At 43.9% G+C, this 18,262-nt stretch overlaps 1 protein-coding gene across 1 annotated transcript in view; it reads left to right on the top strand.

The window, feature by feature from the left end:
- Window positions 1-436: 436 nt before the first annotated feature.
- MEIS2 (Meis homeobox 2) overlaps window positions 437-18,262 on the top strand; it is a gene marked incomplete at its 3' end in the record, with an annotated part of 196,811 nt that continues 178,985 nt past the window's right edge. The window contains exons 1-7 of the mRNA XM_082648382.1: window positions 437-792; window positions 2,080-2,312; window positions 3,840-3,981; window positions 4,687-4,737; window positions 5,756-5,806; window positions 6,583-6,732; window positions 16,384-16,498. Coding sequence (XP_082504508.1) covers window positions 781-792; window positions 2,080-2,312; window positions 3,840-3,981; window positions 4,687-4,737; window positions 5,756-5,806; window positions 6,583-6,732; window positions 16,384-16,498 — 754 coding nt within the window. The 5' untranslated portion in view covers window positions 437-780. The remainder of the gene's footprint in view (window positions 793-2,079; window positions 2,313-3,839; window positions 3,982-4,686; window positions 4,738-5,755; window positions 5,807-6,582; window positions 6,733-16,383; window positions 16,499-18,262) is intronic.

Genomic DNA, 18,262 nt, shown 5'->3' with positions numbered 1-18,262 from the left:
GAGAGAGGGAGAGACAAAATACCTACCAGGAAAGGGGGGGAGGAAGTCCAGTTTTTGCAAACTATTCATTTTTTTTCTTGATTTCCCCCCCCTGCTTTCTTTGAACGATACTTTAAAGAGAGAGGATCATATTATAGATACCGCGGGGGCAAAGCTAAGGGGGGGGAGGACAAATTCAAGAAGCAGAAACCCCTCGCGGAGTTTTACTGGAAGAAAAAAACGGGTCTGAAAGATTCCTCCTCTTCATCATCATCAACCATCATTCATTCACTACCTTGACATTCCGGGCTTTGATTGACAGCTGGAGTGGCAAAAAGCCATGAAACACGACAGTTCGGTTACATGTGGGCTGCTGACGGGCCGCTCGTAACCTTCAGTTCGGGGGCTTGACAATTTTTTTTTTCTTCTTTTTCTTCTTTTTCTTTTCTTTTTTTTTTCCAACTGAGGGGAAGAGAAGAGAAAGAGGGGGAAAGGAGGACCGAAGAGGAGGAGGAGGGGAGGGGGGAGGAGGAGGAGGTGGAGGAGGAGGAGGAAGATCAGGAGGAGGAGGAAGAAGAGGAAAAAAGAGAAAAAGAAGAAATATCACAGGAAAAAAAAAAACTCTTCGTTGTCTTGCCTGGGCTTTTTTCCCCCCCCTAAAAATAACATTGGAAAACTGGGAGAAGTCTCCTTGGTTTGGAAAAAAAAAAAAAAAAGGAATCTTCAGCCTAGATCACTTTCTTATCCGGACTGGGATATTAAATATACGACACATCCAGGAGTTTATTGGAGCGCAGACTGATGGCGCAAAGGGTAGGTTTAAATCTCCAACACTTACCTAGATATAAATCCTCTCCTAAGAGGGGCCTGTCCCGATGCCTCCTCTCCCTTCAACGCTGCTGCTGCTGCTCGCTGCTTGATGATGGCGGCCAGTATTTAAAAAAATAGCAGCAAAATTATTCATCGGCTTCTTTTCCCCCCCGTGCCTCTGCGTGTGTGCGAGTGTGTGTGCGTGCGTGTGTGCGTGTCTGGGCGCGCGTGTTTCAACGCTGTGCGAGCGGGCGGGCGGCGAGTGCGTGTGAGTGGTGTGTGTGTGTGTGTGTGTGTGTGTGTGTGTGCGAGTGCAATTGTTACACGCTTTCGCCTCGCTCCAGCTTTTACCCCAGCAGCGCGATTCCCCCGGTTCTCCTGCTGCCGCCGCTGCCGCTGCTGCGCCGCTGCTGCCGCTGCTCCCGCGGCTCGGGGCGGGCACCGGCTGCGTAGGAGCCGCCGCCGCCGCCGGGGCCGCCGCTGGGGCCGCGCTGCCGCAGCCGCTGCGCCGCCGCCTAGACTAGCCTGGGCTGCTTGTTTTGTCTCTGAAATTGACAAGGACGCAGGGAATCCGCTGCTAAATAATGTTTCTGGTAACTTTCACATTATTCCCCCCCACCCCACCCCCACCCTCTGCTCCCTGCCCCCGGGGAGGCACTGGCCCCAGCCTTCCCTAGTCCTCGGCGTTCTCGTCCTGATTATTAGCGTTTTTCTTCTCTTTATTTTGTTTCATTTCGCCTTTTGATTTATTGGATCCTCTGGAGGAGGCGAAGGGGGGTTAGGGGTGGGATCCGGGGCTTCCTCCTCACACTAACTCCACTTCTCCCTCGGTTGGCTTGCTACGGTTCTGCTGCCTCCCGCCCGAGCGGGACCTCCCGGCGCCCCCTCAATCCCCGGCCTCACCGCCCCCTCTCCCTACTCTAACGCTGCTCTCGGTTCATACTTTTTCATCTTTTAAATTTAAAAACACCCCCCTCCCCAACTTTCAACTCCGTTGTTTCGGCTGGTTTGGTTTCTGTGTATTCAACTCGTGCTCGGTACTTTTCTCCTTTATGACTTTGTTTTTATTTGTATTTTCCTCCCTCTTTCTCTCCTGCCTCCCCCCCCCTCCCCGTCGCCCCCTCCTCCTCCTCTCTCTTCTTCCCTTGGCCTTCTCCCTCTCTCTCGCCTCTATTCCTTCCCCACTTCTCTCCTCTCTCTCTTCTCCCTGCTTCTTTTCCTACCCTCCCTCGGCTCTCCTCGCTCTCTCTAACCTCCTGCGCCCCCCGCCCCTTTGCCGGGTTCTGACAGTACGATGAGCTGCCCCATTACGGCGGGATGGACGGAGTAGGGGTGCCTGCTTCCATGTACGGAGACCCTCACGCGCCGCGGCCGATCCCACCGGTTCACCACCTGAACCACGGGCCGCCGCTCCACGCCACGCAGCACTACGGCGCGCACGCCCCGCACCCCAATGTCATGCCGGCCAGCATGGGATCCGCTGTCAACGACGCCTTGAAGCGGGACAAGGACGCGATCTATGGGTAAACCAACCTGCAACCCCTCCTGACCCAGCGTACTGTGTGAGTGCGAGTGCGAGTGTGTGTGTGTGTGTGTGTCTGTCTCTGTGGGGGGGGGGGATGAGGGGGTGGACGACCAAGTGGGGAGTTATTTCTCCTTAGGGTAGGGGGGCGGAAACCGCTGGCCTTAGGAAAGGACAGGGAAGGGGGCCTGCTCTTCTGCCCCTTGCGTGTAAGTCCTGGGGAAGATTTGGCTTCCTCCACCGCCACGGCCCCGTCACTCCGTACCCCAGAGCCGGGAGTGACTGATTCCTCCGAATCTGGCCAGGGCCTTCTCCCCAAGGACGGGATTCCTGGCCAAAGGACGCAGAGCTGGTCCTTCCAGGCCCCCTAACAGAGGCCCCGACGAAGGAGAAAGTTTCCTGCCGATGAGAAGCAACTTTTTTTTCCTTTTCTGTTTCCTACCGAGAGTCTGGGAGTCACTAAATGCAGTTGGAGCTGGGATCAGGGCTGCTTCTGTCGGCCAGGAAGTCCTAATCACCCTCTTCTTAATTCTCTGTAAATAAAGGGGGCAGACCTTGAAGTGCAGCGGGGTGGAAGGGACTGCTGCTTGCACAGAGCAGCTCTTGGGGGGAGTAAGGGAGATGGCTGGAAATTATTTTAAATTCTGAGAGAACTCGGGGAGGGATGGGGGTGCACGGCCCCAACGTGTACCACTCGGGCCCTCCCAGCTGAGGGTAGGTGGGGAAGGCTGCGGGATGCCGAGGGGAGGGGACAGTGTCGGTAAACAGCAACTGCGCCTGAAGCCGGAGGCCGCAAGCATCCCGAGGTGTAGCTAAACCGCCCAGAGGAACACAAAGGACAGGCGCACACGCACACTTCCCAGTTTTAACACTCGATTTATTTATTTTCGCCAGCTGGAGAAATGTGGTCTTTGAAAGGAAGCTCTCGGCGTGTACCATTCCTATTATTTTGGTCCCCTCACCCGGGCTTTACTAGAAGTGGAGCAAACAAGTTTATAAGGCAAGGGGGTGGAGATGTTAGACTGAGGAAAATATCACTTCGGGGGTGTGTGTAGGTGAGCCTTGGGCCTCCTCTGGAATGCCCATTAAAACGTGGAGTTAAAGCAATTTTGGATTTCACGGAGTGTTCCTCTCTTGGGAGGTCAGGGCTGGGTCTCAGGGTTTGGTTGGGCGGCCTCTGTCGTGCGGGGAGTGGGTCTGGATCAACACCGGGCTCCGGACTGCCTGAGCCTATTGGCTGTTTTCATTACGTTCGAACCGAGGCTGTTTTTACTTGGCGGGCTAACTGGCCAGGGGCTTCTCCTACCAGATCTGAGGGAGTCCTGAGCTGAGGGAAAGGGCCAGGCCGTTTTTCCTTTCTGTTTCTGGCCCAGGCTCGGCTGGCTGAGGAAGGGTTGTAAAGTATGATGCGTGCCTGTGGTAGAAAGGAAGGAATCCGAACCCTCCAAACTTGTTGATTACAGTTCTTGCTCCTTCCCCTCTGCACCCCGTCTCCGTGTGTGTGTCTCTGCGTGGCGCTGCCCGTTAGGCACCCGTTGTTTCCTCTGTTAGCTCTGGTCTTTGAGAAGTGCGAGCTGGCGACCTGCACTCCCCGGGAACCCGGAGTGGCCGGCGGAGACGTCTGTTCCTCCGACTCCTTCAACGAGGACATCGCGGTCTTCGCCAAGCAGGTCCAACCTTCCTGACCCACTCACCCTCCTGCAGCCCCTCACTCTCCCTCCCCTTTCCTCAGAGCTTTACTTGAAAGAGAAGGAAGAGGCAGGGACACCCGATCTGTTCCTCCGGCCCCAGTCCTCGCTCCCCATCCTTGAGCCTGGAGGCAAATTGGAAGAAGAGATAAATATGGGTGTTTGTTTTTCCCCCCAGCCAGGAATACAGGGGCTCGACCCTCGAATTAAAGTTGACCTGCTCCTAATCTGGGGCTTGGCCTTTTCCCCCGCCTGCAGCTACTTGAACAAGAATTGGGGATAGGGGCTTTGAGGGCCCCGAGAGTGCCCGGGAGGGAAGGAAGCTGGGCGCCTTTCGGGGCTGTCGGCGCCGGCGCGGAGGTGAGGGAGGCTGCGAACCATAGCCCCGCGGATGGCAGGATAAGGGGGTACTTGGACCCAGAGAACGGCCCTGAGTTCTCGGCTACAGCTCAGAGGTTCCAGGTACCCCTAAATGGGGCCAGAACTAGGAGGCCCTGATTCTTTTTCAACCGACCCCATTGACTGAAGGCACTAGTTTGTTTCATGTATTTACCAAAGCCCCTCTCCTCGTCTCCGCCACTGCCCCTCCACCGTCCCCACTCACACACCACGGTTTAGTCGGTGACAGGGTTTCTCTTCTTTTAAATGGAGTGGTAATTCATGCTGACTTTTCCCTGCTTCCTATAGGTTCGCGCCGAAAAGCCACTTTTTTCCTCAAATCCAGAGCTGGACAATTTGGTAAGGCTCACTGTTTCTTGCCTTTCCCCAGCCTGGGCCCCTTTCCTTGCCCAGAAGCACACACTTTTCCCCGGAGCTCCGGGGAGTTCGAGCAGAGCCCTCTTTTGAAGCTCCAGAGCTACGGGGAGGAAGGGAAGAGCTTAGAGCCCCTGCCGGGGAGCTGGGAGTGAGGGGCGGGTTGGACGTCAGGGCGAGCAGAACCCAGGGAGGCAGCGAGCGGGGACGCGGCGCCGAGAGCGAGAGCGAGAGCAGGGGATGCGCCCCAGGTCTCGGCCCCGGGAGTGAGGCGGCGAGAAGTGAGTGATTTCCTCTGTTTGCCGGGGCAGGCGGCCGAGCCCCGGGCAGCTAACCCGAAGGAAGTCACCGCCTGCGCGGCGGAGGGCGGGCCGCGGAGGTGGGCGTGGGGGTGAGGGGCAGGCCAGCGCAGGCCACTTTTAGGTGTGATTCTTTTGCTAATTTGCACGATTTCAATATTAAAAGTACTTAAATCCGCTTTCAAAGGCCCTGCCTCACCATTCTTCTAGAGTATTTCCTTCTTCAGTAAGGACGGATTTCGCAGGGTGTGCTGTTCTAAAAAGCTTTCTCACTCCAAAGAAGCGACTTTTTTCTTCCTTCCTTCCTTCCTTCCTTCCTTTCTTCCTTCCTTTCTTTCTTCTTCTTCTTTTTTTTTTTTTTTTATTTTGGCCTGAGGTCGAGAGAGGCGACGTTAAAGAGGACTGAGGCGGAGAAAGAAGGCCTATCCCTAGGAAAGCAGTGCTTGTAAATAGCTCAGTAAACGTGAGGGGTAAAGATATTAAATGCTTCGGCATAGGTTGAGTCAGATTCCTACCCCGTAGCCAATGAGGCAGAGATGATCAGTAATCACTTGGTTTTTCTGACGATTTCTTGATGTGTGGGCTTTGCCTGGCCACTTGCCTGGGTCTTCTCCCAGCCCCATTCCCTCACCATCCCCCACTAGAAACCTCCGAGTCACAGGCGTCACAGAGCCTTAACTCCGCTCTCTAAACTTTTCTTCCAGATGATACAAGCAATACAAGTACTAAGGTTTCATCTTTTGGAGTTAGAAAAGGTAAGCAGGAAATGACACTCCCCACTTTGATTTGGTCACTTCCCTCTCCTGGTTGAGTTGGGATGTTTTTAAGAAACCTCCAGGCTGAGGGATTGAGAACCTGGAGAGATTCTGAGCAACTTGTTACCATGTACTTCCTCCACATTGCTTCTCGACCCAGGGCCTCAGAGGATGGGTGAATTAGGACAGCCCTGTCTTTTAAAGTAGCCGCCGCCCCCCTTTTCCCCAGGCGTTCAGGATTATTTTGAAATGCAGCAAACCATTTGTGTTACTGGACATTCAGCCTGCTTGCGTCTCTATTAGGCTCAGAGCGTGCATTAGGTGCTGGCAGAGGGAATCATCCTCGCTGGGTTGTCTTTACATTGCTCTGCAGCTCAATCACTTTCCCCTGGAAACATACAAAATTCCTAGCTTATTGAACCGCAAATGCTAATGTTGTTCCCAGTTCCAGCGTTCTAATGTTTTGATGTTATCATCAAATCGGATTTTCCCAGTCTGAACCCAGTTATTTCCAGTCCTGTTTCTGCTCCCTTCATTGTAACTTGTTGCTCAGGGAAGTCTCTGGAGAATAATATCTGCTGCAACAATTGCTCTATTGTTTCCTCGCCTTCAACTATTACACCCATTAATTAGAGTTAGTTTGGGAGACATAGCACTGTTGCTCTTTCCAAAGGTAACCTTGCAACCTGATATTTTTTCCCTTTAAAAATGAAACAAAACCATGACAACAACAACAACAATACAAGCTGAACCCTCCACCTTAACCCTCCTTCTAGGTCCACGAACTGTGTGATAACTTCTGCCACCGGTACATTAGCTGTTTGAAGGGGAAAATGCCCATAGACCTCGTCATTGATGAAAGAGATGGCAGCTCCAAGTCAGATCACGAAGAACTTTCAGGCTCCTCCACAAATCTCGCTGACCATGTAAGTCTGTGAGCCTTTGGCATTCTTTTAAGACCACTGGGCAAAGCATTTTTGAAAAATTTGTTGTAACCTCTAGCTCCACTGACTGAGTTTTCTTTTTAAATAATCTAGTCTCTCTGGGGGTCTTTTTCTCCCTTTCTCACTACTTCTGCCATACCTTTCATCTCCATTTCCCCTTTCTTGGACCCCCTCCTTATTTAGGTTGAGAACCTAAAAAACCAGGGAGTCGATAGAGTGATTTGTGCTCTTAATGTGTAAAGTTTCCTGGATTTGGTGACTTGAGTGTCAGCAAATCGTCTGTTTGATATGGTGACCACTGCCTTTTCTGCTTTCTCAACTCTGTAATCATTGCAGCAGGGAGAAAGAGGCAAGAAAGCTAGCTGGACAGGATGGGGGAGAGAGAGGACTGAAGGAAAAGAGAATTGGGGAGCGAGGGCTGATTTCTCAGTCTCTTGCAGAGATGACAATTCTGAGAATTACTGGCAATCTTGCATTGCATTCGAAATAAAAGGAGTGAACACGTTATAGTTTTCTGAGCTTTTGTTGTATAGAAACTTACAGTCAGTATGTGGACTTATTGCCAAGTGCGTGAGGCATCTTCATAATAAAAGGCAGTAACCTTGATAAAACAAATATTAACAATGTATTATAGAAAGCCGAAGGGAATTCTGATTGAGTAACCATAGGTTAGTGGTTGAATTTTAACACAAACAGTTGGTGAATGAGGACGGAGAGTAGAGTAAGGAGGGACTGTGTGTGTCAGGCCAGGAACGGAGATTTCTTTCTATTCTCTCTGTTTTTAATCCTATTTTGGAACCGATCTAGTGAGTCTGATGCAAAAAAAAAAAAAAAAAAAGCATATGTAGTGAGACTGAAAATTTGAAAAAGAAGCAAAGAGAAGAAAGATTGCAGCTGGTAGGAAAGGCAGGAGTGGCGAGGTTAAAGAGTGGGTGTGAACAGCAGTTTATTTATAGGAACCCAAGCCCGGGGGTGGGGGAGGCGGTGTCTATAGATTATAGTCGATTGAACTCACAACCTAAATGATATAGGCTATAGTCTCCTAACTTGGTGCCTGAAATATTAATTTAACACTCCGTGGAGTTAAATGGGCATCGAGGCTTGAAGGCAGTTTGTATCACCATCATCACCCCCCAGTCCTGGGTGTTAAGAGGAAAGAGTTGAGATGCCTTGAGAATAAGTTTCTCCCCCGCCTTCTCCAAAGGTTTTGAAAACGTACAGTCACAGATTTTGATTATTAGCCTTTGTGCTGTATGGAAAACCATACAGCCTAAGGACAAAAATTAGAAAGAAAGAAAGGAAGGAGAAAAGAAAGAAAGAAAGAAGAAAAGAAAACCTCAGTCCTGAAGTCCAGTTCTGAGACAGAATAAATACTGTGACGTTGAAAGCTCCCATGCCTACCTTTCCTCTTGTCTTTTCCCGTCATGACGCAGGAAACGTTGGGGAGCTCTTTTGTATATTGAGTGTGTTCTCTGAAATCAAATGGGTGCGACAAGCAGCTATGGAAAGTTTATTTGCTGATATGTGGCTATATGATGTGTGGTTGTGGTCTGCAAGGCATGACACTCTGTTCAAAGTATTTGTTGTTGTTGTCATTTACTTGTTTATTTTCATTGCTTCCTGTTTCTGTATTCATATGCATTTTGCACTGTTGGGGGGAATGGGAAGAAATCTAGTTACATGGTTTTGTAGGATGAGAAGTTCACAGTTGTCTGCAGCCAAAAGCTTTTCTTGTGCCATTTCTAGGGGTCTTGACTACTTGGTTTTCTAAAACAGTTTCTTGGCAATTGTTTTCTCAAGTGGATGTATGAACTAGAGCATGCTGATGTTTACTTGGAAGAGATAAGGTAAACTAGGCTGTCTATAGTATTGGCTGATAGACAATGCCAATTTATGGAACTATTGTAATATTAAATTACACTCAAGAAAGAAGTTGTACCTAGGAAGAGAGTGCTTTAATAATATAACAATCATCATCTTTGAATAAAAGAATCAACTGGAACATTTGTTGCTTCTCTTTGAAGCCCCCAATCAAGTATATATGACAACTGATTTATTCTGAACCCATGAGGTCTTCCCACCTCATTGGGCATCATAATTTAAAACCTTTTATTTCCTAGAGTCTGAACTATAACATTTTTACTTTAGCCCCCTGCTATTTGTTTTGAAAGGGAGCAATAATTTGTTCCACCAGCAAACCGAGTGGGAAAGGGCGAAGTTTGCCATGGACTTGAATTTTTTGCAGGAGGTGAGAGGAAATCTTGGAGAGTTTTTACATTTTTGATATTTCTGTACCATAGGTATATGGAATGTATTCATTCCCAAGCCTTGCCCCTACAAAGTGAATCCTCTTATGTTTCAGCCTCTCCTGCAAGCTTGACCTCCTCCTTCAACCCCCCAGCCACAAAAAAAGTGAAAATACCTCAGACCCACTACCTGAAAAGTGGTAGAGTGGGACATTTTCAGCATGTAAATGTATATCCAATTTGAATCTCCAGGTTTACTTTTTCATTTGCTTTGATATGCATATTTAATACATGGCCCCAGGCTGGATCTCATTTGGTGCACGCTAGTGCAGGGGTGATGATGAGCCACTTCAGAAGGACCAAGACAGCGTGTTGTTTTCTCTGTTTTATCTGTTGGCCCACTATTCTGATCTACTGGCTTCCTCGTGGTTTTATTTGCACATGAAATGCTGAGAGCATTTCAATTTATTGGCTATGAATAATGACAGCTAAAAAAGAAGTGTAGTTTAATTTGTTGTGTGCCAAGGTTTCTCTTCTGGAGGTGACAGTTTCTGACAGCTGTTTGACACCCCCAAAACACATACACCTCTATCCTTATTAAGTGATATCAAGCTACTTTGTGTGAGTGTGTGTGTGTGTGTGTGTGTGTGTGTGTGTGTTTAAGGAATGAGCGGGCAGGGAGAGAGAGAGTGAAAGAGAGAAAAGAAAGAACAAGTGTGTGATTCTGCGTAGTGGAAAGCAGAGAGAGAAGCGTCAGGAGCAAACTATTAGGTACCAAAAGAGCTTTTGATTTTTTTATTAAAATTTTTTAAAATAGAAATATGTAAAAGTAATTGATATAAATATCTTGAAAGCAAGTATTTTTGACTGACTTTTAAGAATGAGTTTTACATACTATTGCTTATTAAATGAGGCTGTTGTCTTGCTGATTTCACATTCCATAATTTTATATAAATAATCTGATGTAACATAGATGCATTAAAAGAAGACAGCGCTAATGTCTTACCTTCCATACGTTAAATTCAGTGAAGATACTGAATTTGTTCATTTCTTATTGACACCTACATGATGGGCATACTGATAAAAGGACGTTTGGAATTAAATAGAAAATAAAATTTGCAACACTGGCTACTATTTTGTCATGTTTAGTAGATTCATAGTGAATGCTTGCTAATATTTTTAATATTATAAAGTCTTTTATCTTATACCCTTAGTATAACATAAGAGTAATTTTTATAGGTAGGAAACATCTATTACAGTATTCTTTGGGATATTAGGGAGAAAAAATATGATGGTGAAAGGAAGTAGAACTCTATTTTCCAGCTGCAGTTCATGTTAAGTTTCCCAGACGTTCAAATTTATTATGTTTAAAATAAACATGTCAAGTAACCAATTCTTGAAAAAAAGTTTCAACTTGAAAACTGTTGTGGCATGATCATGCTTTTCCTAGTCTGTACTATTTCTGAATAATAGATGATATCCACATTTTCTACTTTACGTAATTTTAGATCGGGTCTTTAGCTCTAGTGCAGACAAATGATGTATTTTATTTGTCTGCACTGTAATATCTTTATACATATAAAGATATTACATATCTTTAGATCATGTTTAGATAAATGAACTGTATTTGTTTTTCAAATACGTACTCTGACCTAAGCTCCATTCACCTGAAGTGCATACCGTAATATTGTTATTCCTAATTAATGTACATAAGGAACTACATTTTATTTATTTATTTATTTTGGATGAATTAAGTATAGGGAAGAAAATACAATTGTATCTATTAACAGTTAATGGCAGGTGCCTGAAAATTGAGTGGCTCTGATAACCTGACTAATAAAAGAAAAATTATTTTAATTTCTACGTTGAAAGCTGTATTTTAAATGAAAATATTCTCTTGTTTTCTTTTGCATCTCTGAAGATGTCAAATTTATTTGTCTGTACAGTTTTAAAAAATGGGTTAAGTCAAAGGGAAGAATCCCTAGAACCTTGCTTCTGACAAAATTCAGGCAAGTGTCTAAAAAATCAGCCGGGAGTGGGCAGTGAGGAGACAGATAGGTTTAAGTGATTGGTCTATAGGATACCAAGGGGTAATATTGGGATTTGACTAACATTAATAATATGAATGATTTATTTTATCAGATAGTTTCTTACGTTCTGGTGTAAGATCAGACCTCACGGTGTGTTATCCAAGGTCTCGGGGGACCTATTCCGGGAAAGTTCTACCTCTGAGTTCTGTCTACCAACTCAAGGAGACCTGGCTGGGGGCATGGGCTTTCTGTCGCTGTTGTGTAGTTTCTGGTGGTTGATGGCTTTTCTGTCAATTTCCCATCAAGAATAATTGTGTTATTGAAATCATGTAGGTTGTGCAGTTGGAGTCTGCTTTCAGAGAAACTGTGATGAGATGAAATTAAACAAAGGTGCAGTTGACAACCACAGACATTCACTATCAGATTAAAACTTTGATATATTAAAAATTCATTTTCCCATTTTTTTTCAGGCTAAACGTCCTATACAGTATCCCAACACAATTCAAAATTATAGGAGACATTTTATAACGTGATAACACACCAACAATAAATTTCTGTCTTCTCTAAAAGTTGCTCCATTAGATGGAGGAGGAATCATTTGCAAAGAGTACCTGCCACTTCCGTGAGAGTTGCCCACATATTAATTCCCAAAGCCTAGTAGAGGGTGGAAGCGGGGAGATGAGGGAAAGACCCCGGCTCTATTTACATTTTTAAAGAGTGAGTCCGTGTTCTGAAAGCACACACAGTTCTGAGTTCTTATGTCAACTTTAGAATAACAAAGTTGAAATTCCACCATTTTTTTCAAACTGTACAACTAACGTTTTTAACTTTTATAGGCTTGACTACCTCATGATAGGAGTCTTACTCTTCTTTTTAAAAATAATTTTTGCACAATGTTAATTAGGAGTAAAACATCTTAAAGTCATAGGAAACCTGTAAGTTACATGAATTATGTGTACTGATACAAGCATATCGTGCCTTTATTGTGTGACTATCTCGAGTCAAACTAGTTTTGCATGCTCCGTTTGCTAATTAAAGTATGTTTATATGTGTTTATTCTTACTTTCTACCTACAAGTACATATTCTGAATTACTTTACAGTATTTTCCAAGTTCGTAGGTTTTTTCTGGCTTGGTGTTATGTATCGTGTTTTAGTTGTGTAGGTTCCAGAAAATCAAATGCTTTAAGTATTTTTTAATAATAGAAATAAGAAGTGGATGTGACCTTAGGGATTATTTTGTCTGACTTCTTAATTTTAAAGAGAGAAAGGAAACAAGTCCCAGGGAAATGAAGTTCATCACCTGAGGTCACATGACAGTTGGAGGTGGCACCCTTGAGTCTTAATTCCAATTTAAGGCTCTTTCTCCTATACCATATCCATTGCATCATCTTTTCATTTGGGGTCTAAGACGAGTTTCAGATTATTTTAGGTAAACTTGTGTGTAGTATAGCTTCTTTTTTTACTCCTAGAAGCTTAATACATTTTACTTTCCCATTCGGTTTTGTATTTATTTAGAAATGCTTACACATTTTACTCCACTGTCTTTTTGTAGTGGAAGAACCATGAGCTGTGTGGAATCATTTCAACTATCCCGCCAATTCAATGGGACTTGTTAAGTATTGTCCTATAGGCAGCCCCCCCCCCCCGAGAAATACCATAATGGTGTAAAACGTTATAATTTCCACCATATCTGCAACCTCAACAAAAGAGGCACGGGGAGGATTTGCTTTCTATGCCCAGAGACACCTATCCTCTCTATGCTCTTTCCTAGATTTAGCAAAATTCAATGATGGTGCTAAATCAATTTTTTTTTAACTTTCAAGGGAGAAAACACTGGCAGAATTGTGTTTTCTAGGGAAAGCTGTGTGTAAATGAGAAACAGAGGAGAGCAGCAGAGTGATCTCCTGTGGCCCCGCTACTACAAGCTCTCCCCATCTTGTCTCCTGCTTTTATATTAATTACAACTTGCATTATCAGCTGTGAGTCTGTAACCCAGCAAATAGAAAATACTGCCCCTGGAGACCTAGCTTCTTGTATCTATTTTCCATCTTCTTCTATTGTGCTCCACTCAGTATTCACTGCTTTCCTCCTGCTAACACCGCTCTTTAACGCAATTACATAAGAGCAAGGACAGTACCATATTTGACTCCTAATTATTAAAGCCTCTGGGAATAGAAGCATGTTTCCTTCTTGCCCTCGGATGTCTTCATGATACTTTTGGCTGAAGAACAGGACATATATTGTGGAATGCATCTACCTGACTACTCACCCACACACGTGCCCACAGAAAGCATTTCTCTTTATTTTTCTACGTACGTCATGTGTTTTACATGCTTTCATATGCCACTTTGGTTTCAAGATTCACTAAACTTCTGCATATAATTTGGCAGAAAGCCAGGCAGTTATTCTTGAAAGATGTAAACTTGGAAACTATCTAGGGAGGGAGAAGAAGAAAGGAGTTGTGATACAAACAAATATTTCAGTCTGAGAACAAACCAGTGTTGTGGGTAAAGGACTATATTGTATCTATCCATGTTGCTTCTAAAGTTTTTTTATGGAGGAGGTAGCAGTTTTTTATTGGCCAGATTATCAATATGTGTCTTTGATCAAGTCACCAGGGTGTAGCTGAATACAGAAAACTTTGGGGTAATTCTTCAACTTGAAACCTCAAAGGCATTCAGCTGTTTTTCCTACTTTCAAGTTAGATGAATATCCTGGTACTAGCTTGTGTCAGTCTCTCAACCTAGATCATAAACCTTGAGACACTCTATGGAAATAAACATCTTGTGACACTTTTGTAGGACAGCATCTTTGAGGATATGAGGGAGATAAGGCGGAAGAGACGGGGGCATGGTGGGTTAGATAGTGAACTTGAGCAAATTTCAGGACTGGGCTGAAAACCCAAGACCCAACTCGTTTGGAGGAACCGGCTGCTCTAGAAGTAATATTTGCTTACGTGGCCTATTTCTCACCCCTTTGGTTTAGAGACCACCTCCTCCAGAAAACCAGGGAAGGAAATCAACTGAATTATAAACTAGTGAGGCCTGACTTTAAAACTCAGTACAGGTTTGACTGATGGGGACAGACCAGTGCTTTCCATTGCAGGAAGTCCTTCTGAGTGATCCCTTAAAATCATTCTAGCACCCAAACAGAAAAACTCGCTGGACCTTCATGTGAACGATTATATAATAGCTATTAGATGACATTTGCCTTAAAACGTAGTTGAGGTGTTAGTGGTTAATTAGTGTAATTTTCATGAGGGGTAAGGAGCTTTTATAGCAGCCAGCTTAATAAAAAGCCTGCAGTGCATAAAATTTACATCACTTGCTGTGTGCACTGAAAAGTTTAGCTTAGGTGACTGTGTTGCCTTTTCTAAAAGAAGGTTCTAGCCAGTGTTGTTGCAGGACTAAACTCACACCATGCTATTCTTTGTTTGTTTGTTTCTTCCTTCATTCCTTCCTTCCTTTCTTTCTTTCCTTCTTTCTTTCTTTCTTTCCTTCTTTCTTTCTTTCTTTCTTTTCTTCTAGCTCTTTATCTGATTACCATCGGCAAACAGCTGACGCGAAGAGGTTGCAAATCTTGAAGAGTCCCGGTATTCTGTTTGCTTTTAGCTTGAAACTATTGGAGGGGTTTCTAATTTAGATAAAAAGAGACATCACAGGCACAACTTCGTCTTCGTACAGGCAGCAGAGAATCTTGGTTTTCATTTTATTCTGCTCGACTTTGTTCCCTAATCTACTTTCGAAAACGTATCTTTACGTCAGAGATCTATACCTGTGCCATATTCACAGTCACAAAGTTTCTGCTTAAGGTTTTGCCTCTGAATCAATGGTTTGCATGATAGCAGGGTAGCAGCATTATTTGATAGAGGTGTCATTAATCTCTAGAGCTTTGGGTCATTTCACCATCTATCAAAAATGCTAAATATTAATTTACAGTGGTTTGAAGCAGGTCTGTAGAGGCAAACATGTTTTTTTGTTGTTCTTCTTCCAAATGAGACTCGCTCCCTATTTTGTCTCACCATGGTTTCTTGATTTCATTTTGGTGAAGTTTTATGTTCTATTTGTACATTATAGGGTTGAGGTTGAGAAAAATGATAGACTGATTTTTTTCTGGATAAACTATATATGATGACAACACGGCAAGGTTGTTTTCAGATGGTCAAGATGTTAACATGTTGCCTACAGGCATGTGAGTCTGAGTCCTTAGTCACCAATTCTTGTAAGAAGAAATAGTGTACTTTGAGAGATTGATGGGGCTTTTTAGATTATTTTGCCCCCAAAGTATTGCCCCGCACCCCAGAACAAATTTGCTTGCTAGTAGCTCTGTGTGCTTAGTTAAAGTCATTGCATACAGGTGACAAGTGTACAGCTCTGTCCTTAAGGCTGGTCTGTTTCATGTGCTGTTCCTACTCTCCATTTCTGCCAGAGGAAATTCCATCTCTTGCCTGCCTTCATGTGGTGCTGATAAAGTCCTTCCTGTACATTAGAATTCCTGTTTTCCTTTAAGCAACAGCAGGGTATTGGGAATGATCAGGAAAGGGGAGGAGGAACAGGAGAAGAATACACTCAGCAAAGTAGCGTGAGCTATAACTCCCGGCTTACCTTACGTGTCCCTTAAAACAAGCAGTTCTTCCAGGAAAAAGCACTGCTCTGTGACTTTAAGCCTTCCATGCAGCTCAAAAGGAAGTCCTTTCCATCTTATTAGATGGGTTACAGTTCATAGTTGTTTCATTTTCTGATTGTTGTTTGTGCAAATTAAAGCAGAAGGTATTGATTCAGTGATTAATATTATTGTCTCTGTTGGTTGTATAATAAGTTGACGATAATTTTGAGAGTCAGTAGGGCAGTGTATTTGATGTGAAGCGCTGTCCCATACATTCTACAGTCTGTGAATTTTTTAAGGGAGTCATAGAGTTTTGTAGATGTTAATGTTCTGAAGTATTTGGTATCCAAGAGCACTGGGACCTATTTCTTGGAAGAGTGTGCCCTAATTAAGATAGCAGGCTTTTAGAGTTTTAAGGAGGTTTTCTTTTCCTAACTTTAAAAATTCACTTTATTGAGGTATAATTTGTATAATAAAATGCATCTGGTGTATAAGCATCTATTTCAGTTGGTTGTAGCAAATGTGTACACTGATGTAACCATCACTTCATCATGATTTTAGAGCATCTTTTCTTTCTTTTGGTACCTATTGCTGAAAAGACAACATACTGTGACATGGCATCTATATGTGCCTAATTCCCCAAATACTAATATGTACGTATTTTTTGTCTCTCTCTGCACCTTTCCTCTTGATTCCTCATTTATGGCTGAAATGGTAACTGTGGGAAAATTCCTTGGCCTCCTGACATCAGAATCCTGCATCTTGGCGAGACCACGATGATGCAACTTCCACCCACTCAGCAGGCACCCCAGGGCCCTCCAGTGGGGGCCATGCATCCCAGAGTGGAGACAACAGCAGTGAACAAGGTAAAAGGTCAAGCATTCTCCCTGTGCAAAGTGGGCATGACTAAAATAACTTCAGTATTTTATGATATTGGTACATCTGCCTCCCTGTAAACAGGAGAGTGGCAGGTTAGGGAGTGTCATCAGCTGCTATTTAGGGAGACAATATTTCCTTTCCTTAACTTACATTACTTACAAAAAAAAAAAAGGCCAAAGTGAGATGTCTAATCTTTAAGCAGGCATTACAATAACAATCGATTAGTTCTGCCAATTCTTTTACAAATTTGGTTATCTGCACTTTACTCCTGTGTGTAAGTAAATAGAATGACAGACCTACTTTGCTGCTATGATGCAGTAGTTGGAATTATACTATAAATGGGATATTTTATTCGTAACATCAACTATGAGGGTTTTCTATAATCAGGCAATGTTGCCTCTAAAGCACACATGATGCAAAAATCTGTTCTTTTTAGCCCCAAAGTACTGTGTGAATTTTATATGGAATCGTGTTTTGGGAAGGTGGATTTTGAAATTCTTAGATTATTTGTCCCCATTTCCATTCAGCTGACGTGGTGACTTTTGTCAACAAATCCTAAAAATTAGAATAATCAGAAGGCAAGGGGGACGTCAACTACAGGTGACAAGGAAGCCTAGAGTAATTTAGAATAAATTTGACCATTGAAGACTCACCTATCACACAGAGAGCAATTATATATTGGTAGGGATGACTCTTCTGTGGCTAAAATAATAATTTAAAAGAAGATGCATTATTGAATGTGGGCCAGGAAAGTGTATAGATTTTACTTTTTAATATTTTACATTAGATGGTGTCTGATCTCCTAGGTCTATTTCATCTCTATTATGACTGTGTTTATGGCCACAATATTCAAGCATTAGACAGTCTTCCAAGTGGAGGACAGTTTTAACAGCTTGAGCTGTAGTCATATATGCCATTTAGAAAAGGGTGGTTGATGTAGGGCGAGGGCCTTTACTACTCCAAGTTCCTGGCCATGGATTTTGGATTCCTAGTATTCTAGAAGAGTCTAGAAAAGTGTCCCTTCTAGGATGCCATTAACTTATGAATGGGTCCAACTTAGAATCTAGGTTTAACAAGTTGCAGCTAACACAGAAATGAATACTGTCAGATGGTAAATTGTGGAAGAACTTGTGAACTGTATCTGTTTAGGCTTTCTATACCGTTTTTATTAGACCACTTAGACAGTATGTAAGAAAACTAAACTATAAGGCATTCTGAAGATGAAATGTATATACATTCAGTAGATCTGCAACGCAGTGGCTTCACTGTGTTTCCATGTCATGGAGAAGGACTTCTTGGTGTGGTTAAATCTGAAAAGCTTTCTAAGACTCCGCCCTTCCCCTCCACCCCAAATTACTGTGCCACAAAGGAGGGAATGTATTTATTAATAAAAGCAAATTACCCTAAACATGGTACGAGAGAGGGGGAAAGGAGAAGCAGACTTAATGGTCTAATGAGGCTATCTTCCAAAGACTGTTGTGTGTGAGGCTCGCTTTGACCTTTCACTTTGCTCAGGAGCCTGGCGCTTCATTTTTCACATTCTTGCAATTACGTTAACGCTTCAAGCATTTCTGACTCAAAGTCAGCTAGCAACACCAGGCATAACTCGACACTGAGTTTTTCTCCTCTCTGTAGATTCATTAACAGGTCACCAAGGTCCCAACTGAAATTTAAAACTGACTGGTTCAGTTGGCTTGGTTGAGTTATGGCCAGCAAGGTAGCAGGAGAGGACCAGAGAGAAGGGAAGGCAG

Source organism: Grampus griseus, assembly GCF_964374135.1.
Source record: "Grampus griseus genome assembly, chromosome: 2".
NCBI classification, from domain to species: Eukaryota; Metazoa; Chordata; class Mammalia; order Artiodactyla; family Delphinidae; genus Grampus; species Grampus griseus.
This window is presented reverse-complemented; position numbering and strand designations above follow the sequence as displayed.